This window comes from Indicator indicator, chromosome 27 (genome assembly GCF_027791375.1).
Source record: "Indicator indicator isolate 239-I01 chromosome 27, UM_Iind_1.1, whole genome shotgun sequence".
Classification (NCBI taxonomy): domain Eukaryota; kingdom Metazoa; phylum Chordata; class Aves; order Piciformes; family Indicatoridae; genus Indicator; species Indicator indicator.
Window position 1 is genome coordinate 4,054,495 of NC_072036.1, and position 27,490 is coordinate 4,081,984.

The following is a 27,490-nucleotide window of genomic DNA, read 5'->3' on the forward strand; positions in this document are numbered from 1 at the left end:
TAAAAATCCTTCTTAAAACCAGCAAACAGAGGTGAAGATTATATAACCACTGATGACTGAACATGGAAAGAGCACACAAGCTACTTATCAAATTGGAAGCTGAGGGAATTGGAAGCATTTTTTTTTTCTTCTAAACAGCAGATAACATAAAAAAATAATCATATGCAAGAGAGGAAATGTAGAGCTATCCATTCAGAGGTTACCATCACAATGCTGTCCAAAAGCCTCAGAGGAAACAAGGAGAACCAGAGACCTACCTTCAATTGGCACTTGAATTTTCTGCAGCAGCCACAGTCTGATCTCTGATTGATTGTCTAACTGTGTTTCTTGACAGGTCTTGTCTATAGCTGGTACTAATGAAGAGTCCACAGACTCTTTCAGATCCTTTTCCTCTGCTGCTGCTGAGCTGATTTCTAATGAAGGTGCTTTCCTTTCAACACAGCAGGAATCAAGCTCCATACTTTTAACTGTATGGACTTCATTAGCTTGGGACTTTGAACAGCTAAGTGTAAGGTCTATGCCAACTGCTTTATTGTTTTCACCTTTCTGGATTTCAGCCTTGTGTAAGTCTTCAGATGACTGAGACCCATTCCCATCTTTATTGAGGTAAAATTCAATAAGTTTATCTTTCTCTATCTCTTTCTTAGGGTCCAATGCAGTCTCCACCTTACCTGTCGGGGAACTGACACATTTGTTTACTTCTGGAATAACATCTTGCTTTTCACACAGCTCTAAGTCTAAGTCAGCTTTAGGTTCAACACTGTCCTTTTTTTCCAAGGAATCAACTGTCAAGTGCTCCTGGACTTCTGTAGTGGATTTGGTTACCTGCTGCTTAGTTCTCCCCAGCTCCCTGGGGTCAGCCAGCAAGCCTTCCATTACTGAGATTTTCCTGTCCAACCCTCTGTCCATAGGAGATGATGTCTTTTCCAGCTCAATGAGGTTATCCTCTCCTTCTTTTAAAAGGGATTTTTCTTTGGTTTTGATTTCTGCACTGTTTTTTTCCCCAGAAGGCTCCTTGGCACACGGATCTGCAGCAAACTTTTCCAAGTGTTCAGTGGCAGTGATGTTGTTGGGAAACTCCAGTGACTTGGATTTGGTTGACCTTGCACTCTCAGATAACTGAAGAACTTCAAAATCAGCAGACTTTTCCTCATCTGAAGGCTTTCTCTGTTTGGCACCCAGAGCAATGGATGGATCCCCATTCTGTTGCCTCTTTTCCTTGCTAAGGGATTTGAATTTGCTGAAAGGATTGATATCTTTCTCAGAGGACAGGTCTTCCCATTCTCCTGGCCTGTACAGAGGACAAAGATCCTTTGGTATGTCACTGTCAGGGAAAATGATGGATGTATATAGGGTGTTAAACACAAAATGGAAACAGAAAATAAAATGGAAAAGAAAAAAAACCAAAACCCTCAATAATGTCCCAACTTAAGCTCTGAAACTCAACAACAACAAAAAAATTACTTTTACCAAAATAAACATACACCAGAGGAAATAAGTGACTTGAAAGAAAATGGATAAAAATGGGGCAAGGATAATAGTGAAATCAAATGAGCAAAACACTTGGCAGAGTATGCCAGATGGATGAAGGGAAGGCATGTGAGACATGGAATAACAATGTGCAAGTCATCAGAATTTCAGCCGACATGATACGTCCTGCCCACTGCAGTCAGCAGATGATTCAGCCACCAGGACATGTACTTAGCTGCTGGAATTTCATTCATACCACATCAAGACTGTTATTTTTTCCCACACCTGACAATGAGTCAACCTCTACAACCACCCCTGCTTCCCTAGGTTGTACAACTGCATTTTGGAAAAGAAAGCAGATCAGACATAAGCCCTGCCCTGCTTGAACATGTTTGATGCAAAGCAGTAAGAGCCAACAGAGCTGGGGCTTTTCCCTTTTGTTTTCCTGCCTTACTCAAATGTGGTGTTTGAAGCACAGAATGGCTTAGGTTGGAAGGGTCCTCAGAGATCATCTACTCCAACCTCCCCACCATGGGCAGGGACACCTCTCAACTAGACTTGGCTGCTCAGGACCTCAACCAACCTGGCCTTCAACACCTCCAGAGAGGAGGCATCCACAACCTCTCTCGGGAACCTGTTCCAGAGTCTCACCACCCTCATACCAAAGAGCTTCTCCCTAAGATCCAGTCTAAATCTACTCTCCCTCAGCTTCAAACCATTCCCTCTTATCCTATCTCTAGACATCCTCATGAAAAGTCCCTCTGCAGCCTTCCTGTAGGATCCTTTTAGGAACTGGAAGACAGCGCTAAGGTCCCCCTGGAGTCTTCTCTTCTCCAGGCTGAACAACCCTCTCCTCACAGAGGAGCTGCTCCAGCCCTTGGATCATCTTTGTGGCCTCCTCTGGACTCACTCCAACAGCTCTCTGTCCTTCTGCTGGGGACACCAGGACTGGAGGCAGGATTGGAAGTGAGGTCTCAGCAGAGCAGAGCCAAGGGGCAGGATCCCCTCTCTTGCCCTGCTACCCACACTCCCTCTAGTTGCAGTCCAGCACACAGCTGCCTGCTGGGCTGCATGAGGGCACTGCTGACTCATGGGGAGCTTCTCATCAATCAACACCTCCAAGTCTTTTTCTGCAGAACTACTCTCAACCCACTCTGCACTCTGTAGTCTGTACTGAATGCAGACTTCCCCAAAGATTTCAAGTAGGACAATCACAAAACATTTCAAAATGGAAAAATCCTTAAAAACTTAAAGAGTATACAACTTCAGCTCTTCATTGCTGCTAAAAAGGGTGAGGTGAAATGAGAATACAAGATTCTCATCACTTACAAGCTACTAAGAAGTTACTAAACACTCTAAGTGTAATAAATATCTGGAATGTTTTTCCTGACATGAGAAAATGGAGAGGAGTAGATGAATTTCACTGGTTAAAGAAGTGTTGCCTCAAAGGAGAGAATCATAGAATTGTACTGAGTTGGAAGGAAACTCAAGGATCATCCAGTTCCAATCCCCTGCCATGGGCAGGGACACCTCACACTACAGCAGGTTGCTCACAACCACATCCAGCCTGGCTGCAAAAACCTCCAGGGATGAGGCTTCCACCACCTTCCTGGGCAACCTCTTCCAGTCTCTCACCACCCTCATGGTGAAAAACTTCTTCCTAACATCCAATCTGAATCTCTCCATTTCTAGTTTTGCTCTATTCCCCCCAGTCCTATAGCCTATAGCCTAAAAAGTCCCTCCCCAGCTTTCTTGTAGCCCCCTTCAGATACTGGAAGGCCACAAGAAGGTCTCCTTGGAGCCTTCTCTTCTCCAGACTGAACAATCCCAACTCTCTCAGTTTGTCTCCATAGCAGAGCAGCTCCAGCCCTCTGCTCATCCTCGTGGCCATTCTCTGGACACCTTCCAGCACCTCCAGATCCTTCCTGTAACAGAGGCTCAGAACTGGATGCAGTAATCCAGGTGGGATCTCAGCAGAGTGGAGCAGAGGTGGAGAGTCACCTCCCTCATCCTGCTGGCCACACTTCTCTTGATGCAGCCCAGGCTCTGCTCGGTGCTCTGGGCTGCAAGTGCTCACTGCTGGCTCATGCTGAGCTTCTCACCCACCATCACCCCCAAGTCCCTTTCTTCAGGGCTGCTCTCAAGCCAGTGAAAACCTTTCTTAGAACAAATGTATCAGCAGTACCTAGAGTACACACAAATGAAAGCAGCCACCCCAGGAAGTCTGTTATGTATCATAAATGCTAACAGCTCTGGTTATGAGGTGGAAATATTCCACTGACTGAATCACAGAATGCCAGGGTGGAAGGGACCCCAAGGATCATTCAGTCTAGCCTTTCCAAGTACTAGTAGAGTTGAAATGAGATGGCCCCAGCAAACTGAGTCAGCTATAGGGGAATTCACTGCTTCCCTGAGGAGATAATTCCAATGTCTGACTCTTTTGGGATTTCTGTAAATGCCAAGGATGGAAGTTAAGGTGCTGTTACCTTCAAAAGATTCAAATACTCCTCTCAGAACAGTCCTGGTTCAAATCTAACCCTTTCACTTCCACTGAATTGACCCTGGAGAGAGGTCAGTGCAGGACCCCACCATGAGATGCTATCAGTGCTTTTAATTCCTCTTTTTTAATGGTCTCCTTCACACTTTGGTTCTTACATTCATGACCCATTTCTCTTTAATGCCGCCGAAGCATTCCAACAAGAAAGCAGAACACCACCAATGGATCATTCATTTCCTGGCCCTTTCCTCCCCTGCATTACAACTTTTGCTTTCCATTCCCTTCCCTCTTCCTTTTCCATGCCCCTTCCTGAAAATCTGCCAAGCCAGGTTGAGGGAAGAGCACTCCTTACGATGGCAAGGCGTCTTTGATCTTCATGTGAGAGATGTCATTGTAGAGGGCTATGGAGACAACCTCCTCCATGGGGCATATGAGCCCATATTCTTCACAGCCATTCTCAATCACCAGAGGATCAGACTTGTGTGGGTCAAACATGATATTGTTGGGAGTTACTATCATGACTCCTCCAACTACACCCTAGAATAGGAGAAGGAAGAGTTAGCACATGGCATGTAATGCACTTAACATTTGCTATTGGATCTTAGGCTATATTCCTATTTAAAAAAAAAAAAAAGCTCTCTCTCCTGCCTCTTTATACCCCAACCATGCAATGCTGGCTAGCAACACACTTTGGTTTTCAAGTCAGACACTGTAAGATAAAAGTTTAGTAACAGCCAAGTTCCTGGCTGATAAGGAAGAACATCTAAGTATTCAACTTTCAATACTGGCTCCCCCAAGCTAAACCTGCAGAATTTTCATCAGTCTCCCACACAACAGATTAGTGGATTAAAAACAAAGTCATTGCCCCTCATTCTGTCACAAGATGCCTTTGTCAAAAGTCCCTTCCCAGATCTCCTGGGGGCCCCCTTCAAATACTGGAAGGCTGCTCTAAGGTCTCCCTGGATCCTTCTCTGTTCAAGGCTGAGTAACTCCAACTCTCCCAGCCTGTCCTTCTTGTACTGGGGGCTCCAGAGCTGGAGACTTCAGGTGGGGTCTCACCAGAGTAGGGCAAAGGGAGACAATCTCCCTTTTGACCTGCTGGCCATGCTGCTTTTGATGCAGCCCAGGACACAGTTGGCTTTCTGGGCTTCAAGCTCATGTTGTTGGCCCACATTGAGCTTCTCATCAACCAACATTCCCAAGCTCCTCTCCTAAGGACTGTTCTTTGTTGTCCTTGATCTGCTCTCCCACATGTACATGCAAAATTCTTCTACACATAGGGGCCTGACACAACACAGCTTCTCCTCATTCTAGAAGCAGCTTCTAATACAGACCCAAGCACACTTTGTACAGTTGCAGATGATGCATTCAATTCCTCAAAAACAATCTCCAGCCATGGATTTCCTAAGAGGCTGCATCAGCCATTATTCAGCATCCAACCCATGGCAACTGACCATTTCTCAGGAGGAGATTTCCACTCTTTTGCTCCTGCACCCTCTTTTCCACATGAGCTCCAAAATTCACCAGACCAACTCAGAAGCTGTAAATCGTATCTGACAAATAGGAGGCATAGACCAACAGGGGTGACTTACACTGTAGGTACTGTTAATTATCCACTGTCATCTGCAAGGCAACCAAGGAAGGCTGTCAAATAGGCAGGTAGAGGACCACAAGTTTGTTTTGTTGTTTTTTGTTTTTTTTTTGTTTGTTTGTTTAATCAAGGAAATGCCAAGCTGATGGGCTGGCACTGGCAAATGAGTCCATGTGTGCCTGCTCCTTTGTAAAGCAAAGTCTGCATCTAATTCCCATTTGCTTCTCCTGTGTGACTCATGTAAGGATTTGGATGAAAAAAAAAAATCAGTTATCAAGTGGGGAGGTTTCTCTCACAGGTTTGCAACCATCATTAGCCAGATGAGCTGTGCTTCTTACCCAGCCACTGCAGGAAGCCAGTCAACACAGGATTTTAGCTACACTGGCTAAGTCATCCCACTACAGATTGTTCTGACTGCAAATTCCAGCCATAAAATTGGCAATCTGTATCCTCTGCATCTAGCAAACACCACATAAAGCAAAGTGTTGCCCTAATTTACATGGCAGAGATCAAGCAGTCCCCCTATCAGCTTCTACAAAACAGCAGACTGAAAAATTACAGAAGAGTTAACTGCAGTCTGCATTCACTCAATACCAAGAGAAGCCCAAAATTGTAGATGTAAACACATCCATCTTAGAAAAGTCAGGATGAAGGGAAAAACATTGTGGTGGTTTAACCCTAGCTGGCAGCTAAGTACCAGGCAGCCACCTGGTCACTCCTCCCCCCACAGTAGGGCAAGGAGGAGAATTAAAAAAAAAAAAAGTAGTAAAAATTCTGGGTTGAGATAAGAACAGTCTAATAGTTAAAATATTACTATAATAATAGTAAGGAAAAATATTATAGCAAAAGGAGAGAGTAAAAGAAAAGCCAGGAAAAGACAAGTGATGCACAAAAGTTGCTTATCCCCCACTGACTGATGCCTAAGCAGTGACCTGCCCCTCCTGACCAATTCCTCCCAGTTTATATACTGGGCATGACCTTCTGTGGAGTGGAGTCCCTCTGGCTAGCCTGGGTCAGCTGTCCTGGGCATGCTCCCTCCCACCTTCTTGTGCATCTGCTTGCTGGCAGAGCATAGGAAACTGAAAAATCCTGAACTAAGGACAAGTGCTACTTGGTAACATCTAAAAGACCCCTGTGTTACCAACATAGCCTCTCACTAAACCCAAACCACAGCACTGCACCAGCTACTAGGGAGAAAATTAACTCTACCCCAGCTGAAACCAGTACTTATGCTACAACAGTTAGCATGCCCAGTGTTATAAGTTCCAGGGAACTTCAAAACCCAAATATGCAGACATCTGAAACCAGAAGCAACCAGAGCAGATGTATCAAAGCAGAGAGTTCAAGAAGGTCTTGCAACCTTGAGAAGAAAAGAGGGTTAAAATACTGCTCAGGCTGTGTGCCTTCTAAAACAGCTGCTGTAAAAAAGAGGATTGCAGTCCCAGTGGGAACATGCATGTTACAAGAATGCTTGCAAGAAAAGGAACGACGGCGGAGGAGGAAAGGGAAAGAAAAGGAACGACGGCGGAGGAGGAAAGGGAAAGAAAAGGAACGACGGCGGAGGAGGAAAGGGAAAGAAAAGGAAAGACGGCGGAGGAGGAAAGGAAAGAAAAGGAAAGAAGGAAAGAAGGAGGAGGAAAGGAAAGAAGGAGGAGGAAAGGAAAGAAGGAGGAGGAAAGGAAAGAAAAGGAAAGAAGGAGGAGGAAAGGAAAGAAAAGGAAAGAAGGAGGAGGAAAGGAAAGAAAAGGAAAGACGAGGAGGAGGAAAGGAAAGAAAAGGAAAGAACGGAGGAGGAAAGGAAAGAAAAGGAAAGAAGGAGGAGGAAAGGGAAAGAAAAGGAAAGACGACGGAGGAGGAAAGGGAAAGAAAAGGAAAGACGACGGAGGAGGAAAGGGAAAGAAAAGGAAAGAAGGAGGAGGAAAGGAAAGAAAAGGAAAGAAGGAGGAGGAAAGGAAAGAAAAGGAAAGAAGGAGGAGGAAAGGAAAGAAAAGGAAAGAAGGAGGAGGAAAGGAAAGGAAAGGAAAGAAGGAGGAGGAAAGGAAAGGAAAGAAGGAGGAGGAAAGGAAAGGAAAGAAGGAGGAGGAAAGGAAAGGAAAGAAGGAGGAGGAAAGGAAAGGAACGAATGAGGAGGAAAGGAAAGGAAAGAAGGAGGAGAAAAGGAAAGAAAAGGAAAGAAGAAAGAAAGGAAAGGAAAGAAAAGAAAAGAAAAGGAAGGAAGAGGAGGAAAAGAAAGAAAAGGAAAGAAGGAAGAGGAGGAAAGGAAAAAAGGAAAGAATAGGAGGAAAGGAAAGAGGAGGAGGAAGAAAAAATTTGTATTATGCAACATTTATCTTTTTTAGTAGGGTTTGCATGCCATTCGTTAGGCACTGCAGAAGCAATGTGGACATGTTTGGAAATACTGCTCTGGAAATAGTTAAAATGTAGCTTGAAGTCATAAATGAAAGAGATGTGCTCAGTTTCCAAAGGCATTGCACAATTCAATGGAACTGGACAATTAATCCTGACACGTCCTAACTCTAAAGTGCAGGTTTCTCTCTATCTAGCAACACACTCTTCAAAAGATAATGCTGGCAAGCCACAGTAAGGGAATGAAGATGGGTAGCAGAGCTCTTCTTTCATTAAGCAATTATCACAACAGATTAAACAATTAAAAGAACACAATGACAGAGAATGCAACCACAGCACCAATACACACAGCAGCACTAAAGCCACCAGAACGTTTACATTCTTTACAAACAGGGAGCAGGTTTGACTCCTGAAATACTGATCTCTCACTTATCCAAACAGATCTTGCTTTCAAAGAATCTGAAAGGGTGCCCCAAAGCCAGGTTCCACCTACCTTCCCATCTGTGAAGTAACGACAATTCATTTTTAAAAATTTGACAACCACAGGCTCGTCCTCTTCTGAAGTGGAGGACAGGACTCTCTCAACTGGTTTGAGAGCCTTTCTTGCCAAATCAGCATCCTTTAAAAAAAGAACAGGAAAGTTCAGTGTGGAGCAACAGAACCAGGATCACATACTTGTAGGTTTTGGACAAGTAAAAGGCCAGGTTCAACCAAGTAGTTTGCTTTTGCTTGAGGAAGAAAAGTGGTGGCTGTGTATTTCCGTGTGTGCACTTCCTGCAGTGCTCTGTATGGAAGAACAACCTTGCACCATCACAACACATATCCATACAAATAACAGGCAGGACATTAAACAACACCAAGGCAAGTCAGCTCAGGGAATTTCCATGATGTGCAATCATGAAAAGAGGACTACTCCTAGTCCTACCACCTCCGCTACACTGAAGATCTCTGCACACAGTGCAGTGGTGTGATGCCCCATGCAGGTGGCACCCAGTTATTCACTCCAGGCTTCTCTCCACTTCCCTTTTCCTTAGTTACAGACTGGAAATGTCTAATTGCTTTCATATCATACTGTGTCCAGTTCTGGGCCCCTCAGTTTAGGAAAGATGTTGAATTGCTGGAGCATGTCCAGAGAAGGGCAACGAGGCTGGGGAGGGGTCTGGAGCACAGCCCTATGAGGAGAGGCTGAGGGAGCTGGGACTGTTTAGCCTGGAGAAGAGAAGGCTCAGGGGTGACCTCATTGCTGTCTACAACTACCTGAAGGGAGGTTGTAGCCAGGAGGGGGTTGGTCTCTTCTCCCAGGCAACCAGCACCAGAACAAGAGGACACAGTCTCAAGCTGCACCAGGGGAGGTTTAGGCTGGAGGTGAGGAGAAAGTTCTTCACAGAGAGAGTGGTTGGCCATTGGAATGGGCTGCCTGGGGAGGTGGTGGAGTCACCATCCCTGGAGGTGTTCAAGAGGGGATTGGACGTGGCACTTGGTGCCATGGTTTAGATATTCATGAGGTTTAGGGTGACAGGTCGGACTCGATGATCTTTGAGGTCTCTTCCAGCCTTCTTGATTCTATGATATCAGTAGGTGGACAGCTAAACTGCCTAAAACTACTATCTAAACGCAGGGTGGTCAATCACTCCAAGGAAAATGAAGGACCAGCTATGTTCATGCCTTCAGCAAAGACTCAGTCCAGCAGTCTTGCCTATACAAGACAAGTCTATGAACCACCACAATTCACTGAACTAGAAAAAACTTCCTGCTCAGACTGAACTGACAGCCTCCTCTGCTCAAGGATCCCAATGCAGGATCAAGGCTCTGGACTGCAGAGCAGCACAGAAGTCTCCAGGGTGACCAGCAGGATGAGGGAAGTGAGTCTCCCCCTCTACTCTGCTCTTGTGAGACCCCACCTGAGAGTGCTGCATCCAGTTACAGTGTCCCCAGCATAAGAAGGACATCAAACTGCTGGAGTAGATCCAGAGGAGGCCACAAAGATCATCAGAGGGCCAGAGAACTTTCTATATGGGAACAGGCTGAGAGAATTTGGGCTGTTTAGCCCGGAGAAGAGAAAGCTCCAGGGAGTCCTCAGAGCAGCCTTTCAGTGCCCAAAATGGGACTACAAGAAACCCAGTAAGGGACTGGACTGAAGCTTGAGGAGAGCAGATTTAGACTGGAGATTAGTAACAAATTCTTTGCAGTGAGTGTGGAACAGGCTGCCCAAGGAGCTCATGGATGCCCCCTCCCTGGAGGTGTTCAAGGCTAGGGTGGAGGAGGCCTTGAACAACCTGGGCTGGTGGGAGGTGTCCTTGCCCATGGCAGGAACCAGATGATCTTTAAGGTCCCTTCTAAGCCAAACCATTCTATGAATCAGCTCTTCTTTAGAACTATACATTACAGCATTCCCAGGGACAGACTCTGGGCCCAGCTGAACCTGTACTGCGTTTCTATTCGGAATACTTCAAAAGAAGATGATAGATTTGGTGGTGCAGCAAACTAAACCTCAATACACAAGGTGTGAACTGCAACCTCAAAATCTGAGGAGAAGAACCAGGCAGGATTTTGTGAGGGTGAGAGCAGGGAAGCAGCGTTTGACTCACAGGCAGTTTATCGTATTCGGCATCGGACGATGAGGGAGAAACAGGAGCACCAGGGCTGAGAGACGACAGCCTCGCAGCACTTGTTTCTGGCACAAAGAGAATCTAAACACAAACACAGGTGTCAAACCAGGAAGACACAAGCTTTACAATGTCATTCACTACCAGTGCTGTGTCCTATGAGAAAGGTAGCCCAATAATGAGCACTCCTCGGTGCAAGGTACTCCTTAACTACTCACTCCTTCTTCACAGGTGGTGGTGGTGAAGCACACGCAGCTCATTACTCAACAGGATCTACATTTTGGTTTGCAGCACAGGCAAGAAAATAAAACATGTTCCACAGAAGGAGAATTTCCTTTTTTATCCCCAAATTTATAATCTCAGGTCATCTTGCAACTATTCCAACCACAGAACTGTAAAATCATAGAATTGTCAGGGTTGGAAGGGACCTCAAGGATCATCCAGTTCCAACCCTCCTACCTCACACTACATCAGGTTGCTCACAGCCATATCCAGCCTGGCTTTAAAAACCTCCAGGGGTGAGGCTTCCACCACCTCCCTGGGCAACCTCTTCCAGTGTCTCACCACCCTCATGGTGAAGAATTTCTAACATCCAACCTCAATCTACCCATTTGTATTTTTGTTCCATTCCCCCTAGTCCTATCATTACCTGACACCCTAAAGTCCCTCACCAAGGGGCTACTAATAGTCATAAAGTGACTAGCTATTACAGAACTACAAAATGCCTATTAATAGTTATTGATTCATAATAACAAACCTTGGTCCAAGGAGAAGGCTGCTGCTGAAGATGGAGGTTTTCAGTGCTAGAAGTTCCTGCCACTTCACTATAGTTTGTCTGTTGCCAAGAACATACATCTCCAAATTTAGACTGGAGATTAGGGAGAAATTTTTTACAGTGAGGGTGGTGTGACACTGGAACAGGCTGCCCAGGGAGGCGTTCAAGGCCAGGCTGGATGAAGCCTTGAGCAACCTGGGCTAGTGGGAGGTGTCCCTGGCCATGGCAGGGGGGTTGCACCTGGACAATCTTTAAGGTCCTTTCCAACCTAAACCACTCTGTGATTCTATGAATCTAAACAGGAAAATATTCTTTACATGAATAAGTATTTTAGGACTATGTACTGCACTTAAAAGAAAACCACCAACCACCTTAGAATAATACGAGTGCATATAAAAATTTAATGCTTTAGCTGAATGTTCACATTCCCACACAGGGAACACCCCAGACAGTACTAAACCTGCTGGTACAGCCTTGGACCTCCACCCATCTGTTGCGAGAGTCAGAGCAAAGGAAGATACTCCTAAAGGTAAATAAATCATCCCAAGTCTAAAAGAAAAACGTTCAGAAAAATAAAGTAATTTTCTTTATCCCAGTTTTTGTCCTCTGCTGGGTGTTCTTAGGCAAGTCACATCAGCTCTTTTGTGGCTCAGTTTCCCCATCTGCAAATCAGGACACTTCTGTGCTTCACAGAAGAGACTGAAAGACACATCTGCTCTTCATGAACCAGGTGTCAGCCTTCACATTTGCATTTCCATAGCATGACTCTCCCAAAACCAGTCTATTTCCATGCATTTCCATCTCACAGGAGGCTGACTCATCCCCAACATAATGGCAAAGAGCCACTTCAATGCCTGTTCCTAACTCTCTAATTCTTTAATGTATTATATATAGCATTTATTATATGTATATTACATATGTATTATACATAGCCTAATGTATTATATATAGCATGTATCATATCTATTATATATATACATATTAGCCATAGCCTAATGTATTATATGTAGCATGTATTATATCTATTATATATATACATATTAGCCATAGCCTAATGTATTATATGTAGCATTTATTATACCTATTACATATATACATATTAGCCATAGCCTAATGTATTATATGTAGCATTTATTATACCTATTACATATATACATATTAGCCATAGCCTAATGTATTATATGTAGCATTTATTATACCTATTACATATATACATATTAGCCATAGCCTAATGTATTATATGTAGCATTTATTATACCTATTACATATATACATATTAGCCATAGCCTAATGTATTATATATAGCATTTATTATATCTATTATATATATATATGTATTAGCCATATATATGTATTAGCCATAATGTACTACATATAGCATTTATCTGGGCCTCCCAAGAATTCAGCTCTTTTGCAACAGCTACGTTACCCTCTTGAGCTTCAGAACCTTGCTTAAATTTACTGCCAGCAAATAAAGAACGAAAGTCAGATATGGCAATTAAAAAGCTCCCTTCCCCAACTCCAGGCAACGATCTGGTGAATTCCCCTTTGAGGGATTTAAATGCCTGTGCCTAATCCTTGTCTTTTATGTACTCAAAGATATGTGAAAGCAGTAAAAAGCTTTTAAATACATAGCAAATAATCAGGTTTCAGGTTTTAAAAGCACCACAAAAGACTTACCTGGCCTGGCACAATCGTCTGTGTGAAAAGCTTATTGAGCTCCACCAGCTTGTTTGGGGTGATGTTAAACTTTAATGCTATGCTGTTTATGGTGTCCTGATTGCCAGCCTGAAGAAAGAGTTGAAGCTTAAGACACCACAGTAAACACACTCAGCAGACCAGCTGAACTCAAGCCATCTAACAAGCTGTTTGCAGGGAATAGGTTTGATGATCTCAACTCAGCCTCTGCTTAACAGCCTATATGATAAGCCAGAATGATTCTCTCACACTCTGCAGTAGATAAAATGGAGAGGTGTTACAGGTGTCCTCCTCCTTTTTTCATAAATCCTTCAAGCAGCACCACCTTACTTAGAGAACTTGTCTGACAAGTGGGGCTAGGACCCACGCTGGGAAGTTCACAATACCTTCAGCAGTTGCAGAAGTCAAGTGTTTGTACTGCTCCCAGTTAGGACATTGGCCTTTCACCCTCATTCTGCATGATGGGGAGCAGGGTGCAGACCCCACAGAGGAACCTGGACAGCTCACAGAGACCTTCTGGGCAGAGCTGGAACTCTGAGCCAACAGAGCAGCCGCTAGCACCCTGCTCTGGCTTAGAGAAAGAGGTCTCACATCACCTCAGGACCAAGCACAGGCCAACAACTTGATGACTTAATCAATATAATGGAATGGAAGCATTTTGCAGAATAGTAAACACATTGCTTTAATAAAGAGCCATGGTGCAGAACTAAAAATAGGATTGGCAACCACAAGAAGAGGCAGAGGAGCCAGGCTGAGTTCAGGATGTCAGCCTATCTCTCCCCACACAATGATATCTGGAACTATCCCCGCTGAAATAGGCACAAACTGCATCCAGGATTCACGTGGTCCCTTCACTGCTGTGCCACTGGCTCCCTCTTGACCTCAACAACTCCCCTTTCATAGAGCAGGGATGAACAAACCCCACACCAATACTTACAGTGTATTCTATGGTACCATGGGGTTTCTGAGAAACCATTTTCTTCTCTTTCTTTTCATTGGTTTTGTTTTGATTGTCATCTAAAGAGAAAAAAAAAAAAAACAAAACCCCACATTATTCATGTAACTGACTTCCAAGATACTTCCTACCAGCAAGTTTTCAGAGATTTACAAGATGTGCAAACTGCATCTGTGAATAGGAAGAGGACACTTCAACAATATCTATTAAGCTTTCAAACTGCACTGCAAGGTAAAACTTCTTCAAGTACAGCAGGTTTAGTAATCATTCAGGAACTCTGCAAGAGTACATAATACCATCTCAATACAGCACTGCTCCCATGGTTTTCCCCACGATTCCACACCATTCAGCTGTGGGATAAAAGGGCTTTGTGTGATGAGCTGCTCTCAAGGCTGAGGCAGAAACCAGCAGATGAACATTGTCACTGATACTGCATCCACACAGCCACAACAAATACTGCCTAATGCCCACTTCACATCATAGTTAAATACTATTTTGAACTCTGAAGGTGAAAGCCCTGCAGAGCAGGCATGCATACAGTACACAGTCAAGCATCAGAAAGCACAACACTCCTTCAGAAGGCATCTTCCACCAGCTGCAAGTACCCAAGAAACCCTCTCAGGACCTACAAGGCACAGCTGAGCCCTTGGAGCATGGCAGGGTGGCTATTTCCAGCTCTTACAACAGCAGAGGGTGAGCAAAGCTGAGGAGCAGGGAGGGTGCCAGCCAGCCCCAGCCCCACGGGGCTCACCCTCCCCAGCCAGAGGCACGTACCTGGGGGAGGCGAGGGTGGCACACAGCCCCAGCTCCAGGAGCGGGGCCGGGGTGCGGAGAGGCCACGCATGGCTGTCCTGCTGGGCCCCTCGGAGAGCTCCTGCTGCAGCCTGGCCCAGACAGGCAGAGCTGAGAAGGCAAGGCAGGGCTGAGCCTGCCCAAACCAGCAGCGAGGGCCAGGAGTGGGGGGACGCTGCCCTCCTGGGGAGTCCGCTCCTGCAATCCAAGCCAGCAGCTCCAGGAGGAGATCAGGGAGGAGAGGCTGAGGAATGGCAGCACAGTGCTTCTGGCTCGCATTCAGGCTCTGCTGCAACCTTTGCTATTTCCAGAGAGCAGGAGGCAGACAGTAAAAACAAGGGCGAGGACTCTCCTGCCCCACTGTAGTGTACACAGAGCTGTGCTGCTCCTCACCCCTCCGCCGGCTCTGCTCCACTGCGAGGTTAATGCTGCGGCTGCCTCAGCATCTTGGGGGCAGAGATTGTCCTCTTCTGTCAGCAGAGACTCACAAACATACAGCCAGGTGCTCCTGCTCCCCACCTACTACCTGCCTTGGATGCAGCCACGAGAAACACCATGACAGAAGAGGTGGCAAAGATGTTTTCCTCACAACATAAGGGAGGCGGAGAGCACGCAGGGACTGAACAGAGGGTCAGTGAGTTTGGACAGTACACCTGGCATGGGGCACAGAGGAAGAGCAGGACAATGCTGCCTTTCCCTGACAGCATTTTGGAACAGAGCATCACCCAGTGACCTCACGTATTTCAACTCTGAGGCTGGAGAGCCACAGTAAAACTTTTTAAATTAGCATTTTTGCTGCCTTTTTCCAGCATTCCCATTTCCCACACCACCTTGCTCTGATCAAAGCAGACTATGGGGAAGGGTGGAAAACCAGGTAATGATATCAGCAGGTCATGGATGCCTCCCTGGTAGTGTTCAAGGCCTTTTTGGATGAGGTCTGGAGCAACCTGTTCTAGTGGGTTCCAACCCCCATGACAGGGGGTTGGAACTAGATGATATTTAAGGGGCCTTCCAACCCAACCCAATCCATAAATCCATGCTGTGTAGGCTGTTCAGCTACAGGATAAAAGCAGCAGTCACACTCTGTGAACCTGCCTGCACCCAAAATCTGACAGTGTTTAGATGCTTTTTTCTTTTTTTGTTCACTCTCTGGGTCTTTTTTAAATCCCACCCAACAAGGGGTTCTGGACACCACCCTCACAGTGAGCAGGTTTTAGCAATTCCAAACACATGGTTTTCTGAAATGATCAGAAAAAGGCACCCAGAGCACATGTGGGTATGATAGAATCATAGAATGGCTTAGGTTGGAAGGGACCTTAGACATCATCTACTCTAACCTCCCTGCCATGGGCAGGGATGCATCCCAACTCGACTTGGTTGCCCAAGGCCTCATCTGGCCTCAAACACATCCAGGTAGGGGGTCAACCCCTCTGGGTCAACCAGTTCCAGAGTATTACCACCATGAAGAACTTCTTCCTAAGATCCAGTCTAACCCTACTTTCCCTCAGCTTCAAACCATTCCCCCTTGTCCTGTCTCTAGACACCCTTAGGAAAAGTCCCTCTGCAGCCTTCCTGCAGGATCCCTTCAGGTAGGCAACTCTAAGGTCCCCCAAGAGTCTTCTCTTCTCTAGGCTGAACAACCCCAGCTCCTTCAGCCTATACTCATAGCAGAGGTGTTCCAGCCCTTGGATCATCTTTGTGGCCCCATCTGGACTCACTGCAACAGTTCTGTGTCTTCTTATAATGGGGACAGCAGGCAGAGTCCTCAGTAACCACATTTCCTTCAGACAGAACTAGATGGAAGAGCTGCATCTCTCCACAGACATTAGGATTAAGTGCCACTGGCTACTTTTTGAACTTGGACAATTGCTTAGTGATGAAGTGACTCATGGCCCTGCCCGCCAAGTTTCCCTGCACTGCACTACACTGAAGATGGGATTGTACAGCCAGGAGAACTCACTAGGTGTTAATGCAAATTTGATCACACTGCATGTTCAGCAAAAGGGCAGAGTGGGTGGACTCTGAAACCACCTCCCTGTGGTTTCCAGCAACATATAAAAGAATTATGTAAAACCAGCAAGAAATTAGAAGAAGAATGCCAGGAAAACACAGGCCTACTGAAAATGGGCAGGTCCAGAGCAGAAATTGTTCTGCTCTCATTGGTACCACAGAATCACTTTGATTGGAAAAGCCCTTTATGATCATTGAGCCCAACTGTTCTCTGACTCTACCAAGGCTGCTGCTCAACCATGGCCCTCAGCACCACATCTCTGCCTCTTTGAAACATCTCCAGAGATGGGGATGATTCAACCACCTCCCTGGGCAGCCTGTGCCAGTCTGTGAAAACCCTTTCAGGGAAGAAGTTTTCTGTACCTGGGTTTTCTTCACTGACTGCAAACAGGATGATGAATTTGCATAAGAACTGGGGTCCTGACCACACATTTAGATGCCAAATGACTAAACAGCACCTCCAGGCAAGTGACAGAACGTAACAATGACCTTCTCTATCTGATCTAAGGACACATGTGGCTGCTGCTTGCAGTTCCCAGTAACACAGTGTGCTTCTGTAGTGTCCTCAATGAGTGACACACTTTAGCTGTGCTGTGTGGTTTCATCTGGTTGAGGAGTTGATAGCATAAACATTTGCAGGTGGCCAACTCAGAGCCAATAAAGCCGTAAAATGCTGTCCAGGGAAGCAGTGACTCTATCAAACTGAAAAGAAGGACACCAGGCAGGAAAGACAAGCCCTGCAGGGACAGCACAGGGATGCGAGTTCTCAACAGGAACATCAAGCTCCAGGCAGCTAAGCAGCCCCCATGGCAAGATCTGTACTTCTGCATTTAAAGTGTCCTTTGTCAGGATCTGCTTGCAAAGTGGGAGGAGGAAGGATCTCCCAGCTTCTTCCTGGAGCAAGGCTGCCTATCTGCAACGTGAATATCCGGAGTCACGGGGAAGACTGAAGGAGAGAACCTGAGACAGGAGGTAGGGAGTCCTTGTGTCAAAAAATAGGGGCAAGACAAGGCTCTTGTGAGAGGTTTCTGATAATGATTATCATTTCTGTGACAGGAGCTTGTTCCCATGCACTCTGGATAACTACTTCACAAAGTTGTCAAAACTCTGGACTCTTCCTGACCTGCTTTCCATTTACCACTACTGACTCTCTCTCCCCACTGCTATTTCACAAACCTCCAGCCACCTGTGAGGCAGGCTAGGGAGCACGTTGCTCACCTGGGCTAGCCACAAGACAGACCAAAGTCCTATTACACATCAGCACCACCTTAGACTAACTGCAGTCAGCAGCCAAACACCACATCTTTGGCAGTTAAATGCTTTATCCTCCTCCAGAGCTGAAGTTTATGAACCACATTTATCAGCCAGGCAAAAGGCAGCCTGTGAGCAATGAACGTCCGCTACCCAAGGCTGAGACTACATAGCTCCCATCCATGGTCTGTAGCTCCATGTGGAGGAACACATGCTATGTTCAACCTAACAACTGCAAATCACAGCCAAAGCAAAGATGCAGCAACAGAAACTTCATCATGGGCTGCTACAGCCTGTTGAGTACACTGAGTAAGTACATAAGAACCCCAAAAGTGCACCATGATGTCCTCCAGACTGTTTGGCAACAGTGGGGTCAAGTGCCTCACCAGCAGGATTAGCATTATACAAATACACAAGGTTAAGTCAACCTTCCACAGCAATACCAACTTGCATAAGACAATTCACACTCAGCATCCAGAAACCTCCTCCTCATCCAGAGTTCAGCTTTACTCATAAAAAAGAATTCTGCAGACTCAAGATGAGAAGCTGTTTGTACCTTCTGTCACCACTTCTTCCAGTTTCTAGGTCAAGACCATTCAATCTACCCCAAGATGGCTGTGCCATCTCTAAAGTACCCTGCTCCCCTTGTCTATTTGGATAGGAAAAAAAGCCCTCTGGGGTGTGCCCTGATGAAGCCAGCTGGAGCTGGAAGACAAAATGAATATTGTGCTTTGCCAGGTTGATCAGCCAGTGTGGTCTGAGTTGTCTTAACATAGTACAACAGTCACCATGGACTTAAAACAGAAGTCTACACCCCAAAAAACAGTAAAGTGTATTATCAAAACCAAAACCAAACACCAGATTCCTTTCTCTGGTTTTCTTTAAAAAAAAAAAAAAAACAAAAACAAAAACAAAACAGGAAAAACACTAAACTTTCAGGGTGACAAAGAGAGTAACAAAGTGTCTGGTCAGTGCTTCCTTGAACAGCATTTCCCCCATTGCCTGGGAAAGAGCTTTATTGGCTCTAAATTGGCCACCTTCAAGTGTTTGTGCTCTCAACTCCTCAACCAGATGAAATCACACAGCACAGCTAAAGTGTGTCACTCATTGAGGACACTACAGAAGCACACTGTGTTACTGGGAACTGCAAGCAGCAGCCACACGTGTCCTTAGATCAGATAGAGAAGGTCATTGTTACGTTCTGTCACTTGCTGGAGGTGCTGTTCAGTCATTTGGTATCTAAAGCCATGGACATGACCCCAGGTCTTATGCAAATTCAACATCCTGTTTGCAGTCAGTGAGGAAAATCCAGGTGCAGGCAGGAAAGTTCTCACAGCACCTTCCTGAGGCCTCTGTTGGATGGAGTTCATTCAAGTTCAAAGTGGTAGGGATGAGGAGAGGCAGACTTCCAGCAGGGAACACTAGAAATCCCCAGTATAAGATTGAAACTGCACAATGTTTGGGGTTTTGGGTTGTTCAGGGGGCTTTTTGTTTTAGGTTTGTTTGGGGGGGGGTTTGGTTGGTTTTGTTTTGTTGTGGGTTTTGTTTTTTTGTTGTGGTGGTAGTGTTTGTTATTCTTTACATGAAACATTAGACAGAGTTTTCTTTTAACAGTTACTTAGTCTGAAATCAACCCTTTCACACATTTGACTTCAATTTGTTCAATAAATTTTCCTTGGCAGTGAGAGAGGCTTAATGCAGGTGACCCTGCACAGCTCCCCCCTGAAAGCAGACCCAACAGAAGTCCCTGTGCAGCACTGCTGGCTTTGGGCACAGCTCCATGAGCAGTTTAAGCTGTGATGAAGCAGTTGCCAAAAGGTGCAGCTTCACCAACCTTCTTCTTTCATGCCTCCTGCCACCAGCACTGCACTGGCTCAGGTCACTAGACGCCAGCCCAGGGAAACCAGCTCCTGAATCTCTGGGCTGGTGACACCTGAAGGCCAGGCCAGGGATCAGCCAGCTGGGATCAAGACAAAGATAGGCAACACATCCTCTTTTAGCAGCAGCATGGACACCTTAGATTGACTTCAAATGCCTGTGAGAACACACCCTGAGAGGAGGGATGTGGTGACAATCAGAGCTAGTTCCAGGTGTCCTGTACAAAGGTGGAGGTAAAAAAAGGGTTGGTGATTATTCCAAAAGATATGGGGATGAATTAAAAAAGAAGGTTTAGTGAATTTTTACTCACTTTGAGTGTAAAGTAGGCTCAGAAGCATGTTGGAGAGGGATGGATGAGCATCTGCACTCTGGTCTTTCTTGTGGTCTGACAAACAGCATTACAAAGATTCATAGAATGGTTTGTGTTGGAAAAGACCTTGAAAGATCATCTAGTTCCAACCCCCTGCCATGGACAGGGACACCTCCCACCAGCCCAGGTTGCTCAAGGCCTCATCCAACCTGGCCTTGAACACCTCCAGGGAAGAGGCATCCACAGCCTCCCTGGGCAACCTGTTCCAGTGTCTCCCCACCCTCACTGGAATGAATTTCTTCCTAATCTCCAGTCTTAATCTGCTCTCCTCAAACTTCAATTACTTATGAATCCTGTTCAGCTAAGTGTCAGTACCTAAATGCATCTACCAGAAAAGTATTATCATAAAATTTCTGAGTGTTTGATTTGACATCAAGCACTCAGACAATAGAGTATGAGGAAAATCAGCCTCTCGAGAGAGCAGTGCTGAGGGAGGGAATACTTAGGTATCACAAAATGAGACATGTGCAGTTTAGAAAACTGATAGGACAACAGATCCTTATTGCCTTTATTCATGGTGCTGCTTGAAGACACAGCAGCTTGCCTAGGAAGGCAAACACCCCCAGGGATGGGGCCTCAACCACCTCCCTGGGCAACCTATTCCAGGGTCTCACCACTCTCATGGGGAAGAACTTCTTCCTCACTTCCAGCCTGAATCTCCCACTTCCAGCTTTGTTCCATTCCCCCCAGTCCTGTCCCTACCTGAGATCCTAAAAAGTCCCTCCCCAGCTTTCTTGGAGCCCCCTTCAGATACTGGAAGGCCACAAGAAGGTCACCTCAGAGCCTTCTCCTCTCCAGACTGAACAGCCCCAACTCCTTCAGTCTGTCTTCCTAGGAGAGCAGCTCCAGCCCTCTGCTCATCCTCATGGCCCTTCTCTGGACACCTTCCAGCATGTCCATAGCCCTCTTGGAACAGAGGCTCCAGAAGTGGATGCAGTACTCCAGGTGGGGTCTCAGCAGAGCTGAGCAGAGGGGGAGAATCCCCTCCCTGGCCCTGCTGGCCACACTTCTCCTGATGCAGCCCAGGCTCTGCTTGGCTCTCTGGGCTGCAAGGGCACATTGACAGCTCATGTTGAGCTTCTCCTCCCCCAGCACCCCCAAGTCCCTCTCCTCAGGGCTGCTCTCCAGCCAGTCCCTGCCCAGCCTGGATTTGTGCTTGGGATTGCCTCGACCCAGATGATATCAGCATCTGATGTGCTGCTTCCTGCCAGCACTTCATCACACGGAGCCTAGGAGCTGTAGCAAAGAGCAACTCAGTTTCCACACACTGCTGATCCCAAGTGTGACCTGACAAGCTGCAACACAGACATCACCACAGGCTGATGAGAGATGAAGAAACATCAGTGTGGAAAACTGGGAGCCACAGTGTTACAAAACAAAACTGATCTGCTTTAACTTGGTGTCGTCATCAGCTGCAGGTGAAAGGAGCTCTGGTTTGCAGAGCATTCAGGTTAACTTCCAGCAGTCTATTTCAAGAACCTCTGGAAGAGGAGAAAAAGAAATGCCCTCCCTGAGGAAACCAGGCTTGAGTTATGCAGACTCCCTGAGAATGAGTCTCTCATACTCTGCTTGGAGACCAGAAGATCTGCAATATTATTTCAAATGCACTATCTCTGTGCTCCTTATGTTCTTGGCTTATGAATATTCCTGCCTGAAAGACATAAAAATGTACACCTCATGTTTGAAACTGCAAAGGGAATGTTCTACCTCTTCCCTGTGGGCAGAGATCCTCAGGGAGCTGCTGGGAGTCATTGGGAGGGTAGAGAAACTAGGGCACTGACATACCTGGGGGCTGCAGAGGACTACCCTGCAGACATCTTGGGCATGGATCCTGAAAATCTGGGTCAGGGAGAGGCAAAGGATCCAGTCTGACTGGTCGACATCCCTCCCAGGAAATGCTCAAGAGAAAAATCTGCAAGAGATTCCAACCCTCTTCCCTGAGACAAGATACACTGCCAACAATCAGCTCCAAGGAGCTGCTCATCCCCTGCAGGCACTCAGGGGAACTTCACCTGCACTCAGCAAGCACAAGACCCAGCAGGCAGCTGGCACAACCTGGGAAAGTTCAGATTACCCCAAATGTGATGAGCCAGTGGATGCTGGAAGGGAGGGAGTGTCAAACCATACAGACATAGCATCACAGAATCGTTCTGGTTGGAAGGGATCGCTAAGAGAGAGTCCAACCTTCAGCTTACCACCATTGTCATCAAACCACATCCCCAAGTGCCATGGCCACAGGTTTCTTGAACACCTCCAGGGATGGTGACTCCACCACCTCCCCTGGGCAGCCTGTTCCAATGCCTGATCACTCTTGCAGGAAAGAAACCTTTCCTAATCTCCAACCTAAATTTCCCCTGACAAAATTTCAGGCCATTTCCTCTTGTTCCACGATACCTGGGAGAAGAGACCAACCCCCACCTCACTCCAACTTCCTTTGAGAGAGCTGCAGAGAGCAATGGAGGTCTCCTCTCAGCCTCCTCTTCTCCAGACTAAACAATTCCAGTTCATTATACACTTCCCTTCATCACCCCCAGCAGAAATAAGGCAACTCCCTTCACGAATTCTCCCAACACACTTCCCCTTCCCCTCCTGCACACAATCCTGCTGCAGCCTCACTGTGTGCTATGTGCCCAACAGCTCAACACCTTTCCTCCCTTCCTTCAGGGGCCACTTTACAGAGATGTTCAGTGCACCTGCATTTAAATATAGTTAAGAACCTAAGTGCTCGCTCTTCCTGAAAATCCAGGCCCTGGGAAAAGAGAGAGCCTTTGGAAATGCACCTGGTTCTTTCAGCAGTCCAGTTTTAGCTGGACAGAACCCAACAAACGGAGAGCCACGAGGATGATTTAGGGGACTTGAGCATCTCCCCTGTGAAGAGAGACTGAGAGCCCTGGGGCTGTTTAGTCTGGAGAAGACTGAGAGGGATCTGATCAGTGTGTATAAATATCTGAGGGGTGGGTGTCAAGTGGAGGGGGCCAGGCTCTTTTTGGTGGTGCACAGTGATAAGCCAAGGAACAACAGGTTCAAGCTTGAACATAGAAGAACATTTCAGCTCAACATGAGGAGAAATTTCTTTCCAGTGAGGGTGACAGAGCCCTGGAACAGGCTGCCCAGGGGGGTTGTGGAGTCTCCTTCTCTGGAGAATTTCAAACCCACCTGGATGCATTCCTGTGCAGACCACCCTGGGTGATCCTGCTCTGGCAGGGGGGTTGGACTTGATTTCTTGAGGTCCCTTCCAACCTCTAATGTACTGTGAGACTGTGAAACTGACCTTTGCAGACCAGATCAAGAGATGTCAAGATATTAAATCCTACTTTGAGTAACTGCTAGGGTTGAACATACCATTTAGAAAATATCCAATCCTGGCATTTCCTCCCCCTAAAAGTGACAGAAATTCCACTGTAACTCTTTTTCATTTGCTGTCTCAATAAGAATAGGCTATACCTCTGGATTACACACAAAACACTTCTCTGTGTCTTTTAGTTAAGTTTTACAACAAACAGCTCATCCATCAAGATGATCATTAAAAGAGGATTCCACACAGGGAGAGCTCAAGCAGCATTAAGATGTTTCCATCCAAATTTTCAGTGCTAACAGCATTACCTCTGGTACTTACTGCTCAGATCCAATTCTCCTGCCTGAAGACAATAGCTTCTAGTAAACACCAATTAACAACCCAGCCTGAATATAACTTGGTGGCCTTAACCCTGATCCACTGGGATTTGAGATCATTTCTTCTTATTCCAAAACAAGTGAGCTGAAACCAGCTGCCTTTCAGCCATTCATCCACCTCATCCTTTCCACATGGTTTCAGCCCCCAACTGCTTGAAGCTTCCCAAACAGTCACTGTCCACTACTCCCAGTTTACACTCACATGTAAGTTATTCCAAACTCCTCATTTGGACTCCTCATACATAGGCAATAACAATCAAATAAACTTCTTCCTATGATGCTTCAATTTTGAGATCTTGATTCTGGAAGAAACAAATTATTTCCCTTTTCACTACTCCTTATATCTACTCTCATTTTTGCTGCCTGAAGCCAGCCCAAAACACAAAGGCTAAAGCAAGGTCTCAGCACTTGGGAAAATTCAGATCCTCTTCCTCTTACTGTTGTACTACTAAGAAACTTAACAAAAGAATACTCCAGTTTGTAAATCACACATTCACAGATTGCATTGGGTTGGAAGAGACCCTCAAAGGTCATCTTGTCCAACCCCCTGCAGTCAGCAGGGACACCTCCAACGAGATCAGGCTGCCCAGGGCCACATCGAGTCTGATCTTGAGTGTCTCCAGGGATGAGGCCTCAAACACATCCCTGGGCAGCCTCTCCCAGTATTTCACCTCCCTCGTTGTGAAGAGCTTCCTCCTGATGTCCAACCTAAATCTCCCCTGCTCCAGTTTCAAACCATTGCCCCTCGTCCTGTCACTCCAAGCACTTCTAAACAGTCCCTCCCCAACCTTCCTGTAGGTCCCCTACAGATATTGAAATGTAGCTGTAAGGTCTCCCCAGAGCCTTCTTTTCTCCAGGCTGCTTTGCTACACAAATAGGGCTGACCAAGCCTCCAGAGGCTAACGCTGATTACAGTTAGCTAATTAACCAGCAAGAATTTATAGGGATTTTCTTAGTTTTTAAATTCTAAAACTTAAAAACTTAGCTTCTAACTCTACCTTTTTACAACTAACATCTAAATGAAGTCCTCAGCTGCACCCTGCTGTTGAATAACTGTACCTGGCAGTACTAAAGACAAAACTAGAACTCAGCAGTAGAAGTTTCAATTTTCAACTCAATACACTCAGATTAAGCCTATTAGCAAATGACCTCATTATTACAAGCTAGTGTGCAAAGGGGGTTCAGTAAATGCCCCACCTTTCTGTTAAATTTAGTGGCTTATACATTTCCATTGCATTGCAAGCAGCTTTCAACTCTGAAACAAAGCACTGCTGATACCTTGCATGGGAGTTGCCTCTGCTGGTTCCATGCCAGTCAGGGCAAATCTCACCCCATTATGAGTGATGAAAACTGCTGTGCCCTTCTCTTGTTTTATTTATTAACATTTGTTCTTGGCCAGCTACCCAGAACACTCAGAGGCTTTGTCACTGCACACATGCCGTGCTAGTCCCAAATCCCCCCTGCCCAAGTGGTGGCAGGGAGGAAGAAGCCAAAAGAGCATCCATTTTCTGCCTCTGGACTCTGGGGAGACACTCTGGCACCTTCTGCTCAACATGCAGTACACTAACTCATTAAATGGGCACAAAGTATTGTCCCTTCTCACACCATTTAGGACTCCTGATTGTTTTGGACAGAAATCAGAGCTACAACAGGAGGAGGTTTTGTAGTCTCACCTCCCACTCGTGTGCTGAAGAACATGAACAGCATACAGTGAGTGAGTAAGTATGGCTGTATGAGTATAGAGCAGGACCACAAGCTAGCCAACTCCGTTTGATTTGGCTGATAAAAGCAACTGGGTGACATGGGACAAGTCACCTAAATGGAACTTTCCTTTAGGAAGCACTCTTTAAAGGAGACCCATTCCTCACATCTGCCAATCGCTTCTGTTTTCAGCCAAAATCAGTGCAATCTAGGACTGCTCTGGTATAAAAACCACAATATGCTGTGCTGGAACAAATACATGGATGAAATTCAGAGCCTAATTAGGCTCAAGCCTTAGCTGCACCACTGGTACACTGCCTGCTTTCAGAAGGTCACAGTTTTGCCTGTTGCGCTGTCTTCAGGGGCAAAACACAAGCGATCATCTTCATCCAGTTTAGCAATTCCTGACAGGAGTCCTGGTTTCCTAATCTCACAGGAGTCCACCTAACAGCCTGGAGAGAAGGAGGTTTTAGGGACACTTAATAGCAGCCTTCCAGTACCTGAAGGGGACTACAGGAAAGACAGAGAGAGACTGTTTACAAAGGCCTGTGGTGACAGGACAAGGGGCAGTGGTTTCAAACTAGAGAAGGGCAGATTTAGATTGGATAACAGGAAGAAGTTCTTCACTATGAGGGTGGTGGAACACTGGAACAGGTTGCCCAGGGAGGTGGTTGAGACCCCTTCCCTGGAGATATTCAAGGTGAGGCTCGACGATGCCCTGAGCAGCCTGGTGTGGTTTGGGATGTCCCTGCTGATGGCGGGGAGGTCAGACTGAATCACCTTAGCAGGTCCCTTCTGGCCTGGACCATCCTATGATTATATAATTCTGTAACAGGTCTATCCCCAGAGATGTGCATCCTGCTACAGAGCCAAGAAACTGCTGCTTCCTGGCTATGACAGCTCTGCTGCTGGGTTCCTGCAACGTACCTCATGTTCGTGAAAGTGTTTTGGAGCTTGTAACACATGGGGAAAAAAGAAAAATTCTGAGAGAAAAAAAAAAAAGAGGAAAAAAACCAGCAGAAAAAGAGAGAAATAAAAATAATGTTGAATCTTAGCAAGCCAACACCTTCCAGCAAAACCTGTGTGCCTGAACCAAGCAGGCAAGCTGCAGAAGCAGGTCAGCTAAGTTATCCCATGAAGAAGGGGACAGCACCCTGGGCACTGCCATATACAGCCATCACACTGTGCCAGACTGACCACATTCTGAGAAGCCTGAAAGCAGATTGCTGCAGCACCAGCAGCAGAAAGGGTAAGACAAAGTTAAGGAAACAACTCCTCCATAAACCAAGAGATGTAGTAAAAATAAGGGGAAAGGGAAGTGTTACTGCCCTTTGCCCTCAGGAAAGGGCAACGAACGCTATCGGCACCTCTGTTGTTCAAGGCAGGAAAACAGGGTTATAGCAAGTTGCACCAGGGGAGGCTCAGGTTGGATATTAGAAGAAACTTCACTGAAGAAGGCTCTCAAACACTGGAACAGACTCTCCAGGAAGGTGGTTGAATCCCCATCCCTGGAGGTGTTTCGGAGGCAGAGATGTGGTGCTGAGGGACATGGTTGAGGACCAACCTTGGTAGAGTTTGAGAATGGTTTGACTCAATGATCATAGAAGGGCTTTTCCAACCAAAATGATTCTGTGATTCTATGATCTGCAAAGCAATGCCTTACAGGGTGAGATTTGGAGACTGAATTGTACAAGTTACTCCACAACTGCAGAGCCACTACAAGTGGCACAATACGAGTGCCCAGAGAAAAGGAAAACACGAGGATACGCTGGAGAGGTCTGGCAATGGGAGCTCTTCAGCCATCAACAGCTCACACCACCAGGTTGTTTCTAACAGTGCCAGCCCAGCGCTGGCAGATGCAGAGAACAACCCTGGCTG

The 27,490-nt window shown here is 46.2% G+C and overlaps 1 protein-coding gene across 2 annotated transcripts in view; it reads right to left on the minus strand.

Moving 5' to 3' along the window:
• Positions 1 to 27,490, minus strand: part of NCOA7 (nuclear receptor coactivator 7) — a 51,308-nt gene that overhangs the window by 22,391 nt on the left and 1,427 nt on the right. Inside the window, exons 2-7 of one of the 2 annotated variants that reach the window (XM_054393091.1) lie at positions 13,921 to 14,000; positions 12,966 to 13,073; positions 10,493 to 10,594; positions 8,398 to 8,523; positions 4,320 to 4,504; positions 258 to 1,324 (exon numbers count right to left, since the gene is read on the minus strand). In XM_054393091.1, coding sequence (XP_054249066.1) covers positions 258 to 1,324; positions 4,320 to 4,504; positions 8,398 to 8,523; positions 10,493 to 10,594; positions 12,966 to 13,073; positions 13,921 to 13,959 — 1,627 coding nt within the window. In that variant the 5' untranslated portion in view covers positions 13,960 to 14,000. The remainder of the gene's footprint in view (positions 1 to 257; positions 1,325 to 4,319; positions 4,505 to 8,397; positions 8,524 to 10,492; positions 10,595 to 12,965; positions 13,074 to 13,920; positions 14,001 to 27,490) is intronic. The other variant, XM_054393092.1, reaches the window with a different exon arrangement.